We start from the raw sequence: 3,566 nt of genomic DNA, 5'->3' as shown, positions 1-3,566 counted from the left end.
GGGTGGGGGGGCTACATAACTCTGCACAATTAGAATAAATTACAAAGAAAAGTGGAAACCAGGYGTACAGTGTGATCAACAAATTGTCTTTGCTTTTGTGATTTACCATAAGGAGCCTGCAGGAGGCATCAATAAAATACAAGAACACATGTTGTTCTTGCAGAGAAACAGGAAATCAGTTTGTACAGTGACATATTTGTTTCTTAACATTGCATGATTTTATACAGTATATCTGTATTGGACTGTTCAGCATGCACTTGTTATTGGCTTTTTTGTGTCAAGCGGTGCCAAATTAACCCTTAAGTTACTGCAAAAAAAGAAAGCAAAAAGACCAAATCCTGGGTCAGCTTAAAGGGACGGCCCAGCAGTGGTCCTATTCAGAGCCTTAATCCAGTGAATCGTGGGGCTTTGAGTGGGTGACCTGGATGGCGTATGGAGGAGAATGCAGGTCATCTCAGTTTCTCTGCTCTCGCTTATCTGTCTGCTCCAAAAAAAAAAAAAAAAAAAAAAAAAAGGCCAATTCCTGCTCACTGGGACGTCTCTCTTGAACCTTTCATCCCTGGGCACCAGGCCCACTCCTGCTGGCCGGCCCAAAGGTTCACATTCTGGGATTAAAAGCCCAACATTCAGTCTGGGGCAGGAATTATACCGGCCCAGACCAATTTCTTTTCCCACTTTGCCAAAGYGGGGGGTGGGGGTGGGGGTATGAGTGTCCAGTACCTTTCAAACAAGTGGGTCTGTTACGTAAAGGATTTGTTGAACACAGATGTACACAGATCCAACAACACACGCACACAGTCGGACATTCTGCTCCATCACGGTGACCTATAAAGCTGCAGATGGATGGTGAGGAACCTACATACACTGGAGATTTGTTAGCAGAGTGGATGAGAGGAATCTAACAGGTGCTGCAGACTCGTGCTCGCTCAGCACACTAAAACAACACATCACCAGGGATATCTGGTACAAAAACACGTTGACCTCTTTTTTTTTTGCACTTTGTTTTCAAGTGTAAATGAAAATATGATGCACAAAGTCATCCTTCATGACAAGTGAACTGGAATAATCACTGTCTTTGTTTCTAGTTTTCAGTGAAACATAAAGTGGTTGCAAAACCGTGAGGTGCCAAGTGTAAAATAAAATGTAAAAAAAAGTCACAAACTCATTTTCATTCTTTAGCTCACTTTCTGTGTGTAAATCCTAGTTTAAAACGTTCCACTAACATTTTTATGTTATTTAGCCCACTGACCTTTTACTTATACTTACTAAATGTTCAATTTACGTGTTAAACCCTAAATCTAAATGTGTAAATCTATATATAAATATTAAATTGTAAACRTAGCTAAATGTTAGTGTTTACATTGAATAATTTTGGAATGGAATGCATCCTTTAGCGTTGTTGTGACATCATCATCCTGCAACAAAAGCAAACACTAAAATTCTAATTCAAAATGTGCTTACTGAAAACATTATAGAATAGAATAGAATAGAATAGAATAGAATAGAATAGAACAGAATAGAATAGAATAGCCTTTATTATCCCACCAAGAGGAAATTCAGGTGTCATTTTGTCATTATGGATGGTACCTGTGGTCCAGCAGTTTGAAGTGCAGCTCGAAGCTGCAAGTTTGATGTCTTGGGAAACATTAGCAGCGAATCATTAGTAGCAAATCATTAGTAGCAAATCATTAGCAGTGCAGCATTAGCGTTGYTTTTGTCGCAGGATGATGATGTCATATCAAAAGCCATGTATCAACGACAAAGGCTGCATTCCATTTCAAAATACTTAATGTAAACTTTAACATTTGGCTAACGTTTTATATTTAAATGTTCCATTTAATAATAATTAGTAAAATGTAAGTACAGTGGGCTAAATAAAAATGTAAAAAGAACATATAAGTGGAATTTTATAAACTAGCATTTTACCTGAAAGTGATCTAATGAAAATGTGTTAGTGACATTTTTAAACACTTTATTTGACACTGGAAAGCTTTCATTTTAATTTGTACTCTAGCCATGTGCTGTGTTAATCTTTATTCCAAACTGAACATGTCTTAGAAAAAAATATTTGGGCCAGAAGCCCAATAACTCAAAGATTTGTCCCACTGAGCATGTGCATCCTCCTGAGCTGCAGGCAGATCAGCTGACCAGAAGCCATAAAAAAAAAAAACATCAGTTACCTGAGGTGTCCCACAGACTGAGCTCCACGCGCTGCTCGTCCAGCTCCAGGCAGGCCGTGTAGTTTTCAAACACCGTGGGCACGTAGGTCTGCATGGCGTGGTGGTGGGGAACAGTTAACACAAAACACGCTCTCATTAGCGGTGAAGGTGTCAGTCAGCCGCAGGCACTGGAGGTCTTTTAATGCAACACTCACTGGGTGCATTAAAGGAAATCAAAATTTGGATTCCAATTTATTGTGCTGCAGCTGCAGGACRTGTTCGGTTAAAAATAGGTGAAAAATATTCAAATGTGATAGTTCATCTTTATTATGCGTGCAATGAAAAGCTCAAATAATCAGTTTTAGTAGTTAATTTATACGCAACATAAACAAAAATAACAGTTTTTTTTGTAAATGCGTATGCATCCTTCCATGACATTTTCTATTTTTTTTTTTACAAAATAAAACACACTCATTTTATTTGATTTTTTAAAAATAAAATGCCCAAAAACAGCTTTCTATGAGTGCATTATAATTCCTTCTTATACAAACACAAGTGACTTTAGAGAAGATGTACCTCTGGATAACAATCCTTCGCCAGCACTTGCAACATCGCCGTTTTTCCGCATTGAACGTCTCCAACAAGAACCAGTTTACATCTGACCACCAGCGGCTGCGTGTTTCTCCTTTCCTTCATGCTGGAAAAGAAAGCTCCAGTGTTTTCTGCAGGAAAAACACGTGAAAGGAAGGGGGGAAAAAAGAGGAAGCACAAACGATCCCACTGTGATGGATAGTCCCCTGTCGGCTCCCTCTCTGTGTGTGTCTGTGTGTGTCTGTGTGTGTCGGAGGATGGCTGCAGTTGATCTGATTGAATTTGCCACTGCGGCTCTTTAAACAGGAGCCCAGCAGCCAATAGGAGCGCAGCATTCCTTCAACATCAGCACCAAGTTATTCTGGTGAAGATCAGCACACAAAGCAGCAACGATTCAAATAAACAACAATAATGTTTTCAATCACGTAAGGATGATTTTTACCAGCTTTGGTCTGTTTGAGGAATTATTGTACAAAAATGTCCCATCAATGATTCTCAGACTCAGCTGTGAGTTTGAACCTTGACCTGCTGAGTGATTTGATCAGGTCAGTTTGGACAGAAGCAGCAGGGTCACAGAGCWCTGACTGAATTGTTTTCATGTTTGTTCATTTATTTTATTGTTTTGAAGTCTACATTTTGTGATATTTTAGCTTTTTATTTAGGCTTTGAAGAAGAGTTTGCTGTTTTGTTTTGTTGTAACTTTTATGCTGTTCGAATAACAGTATTTAGCTTTATAAATGTAGAATRTGGAGGAAGAGGGTATACTGTAGATCAGTGGTTCCCAAACTTTTTATCTTCTGACCCACAAACTATCCA

General features: G+C 38.9%; 1 protein-coding gene across 1 annotated transcript in view; it reads right to left on the bottom strand.

Moving 5' to 3' along the window:
* The window catches only part of rnd1b (Rho family GTPase 1b), a 13,108-nt gene extending 10,090 nt beyond the window's left edge, over positions 1-3,018 (bottom strand). Inside the window, exons 1-2 of the mRNA XM_014019420.1 lie at positions 2,736-3,018; positions 2,181-2,268 (exon numbers count right to left, since the gene is read on the bottom strand). Coding sequence (XP_013874874.1) covers positions 2,181-2,268; positions 2,736-2,855 — 208 coding nt within the window. The 5' untranslated portion in view covers positions 2,856-3,018. The remainder of the gene's footprint in view (positions 1-2,180; positions 2,269-2,735) is intronic.
* Between the last annotated feature and the right edge of the window lie 548 nt (positions 3,019-3,566).

Source organism: Austrofundulus limnaeus, unplaced genomic scaffold (assembly GCF_001266775.1).
Source record: "Austrofundulus limnaeus strain Quisiro unplaced genomic scaffold, Austrofundulus_limnaeus-1.0 Scaffold3, whole genome shotgun sequence".
Taxonomy (NCBI): Eukaryota; Metazoa; Chordata; class Actinopteri; order Cyprinodontiformes; family Rivulidae; genus Austrofundulus; species Austrofundulus limnaeus.
This window is presented reverse-complemented; position numbering and strand designations above follow the sequence as displayed.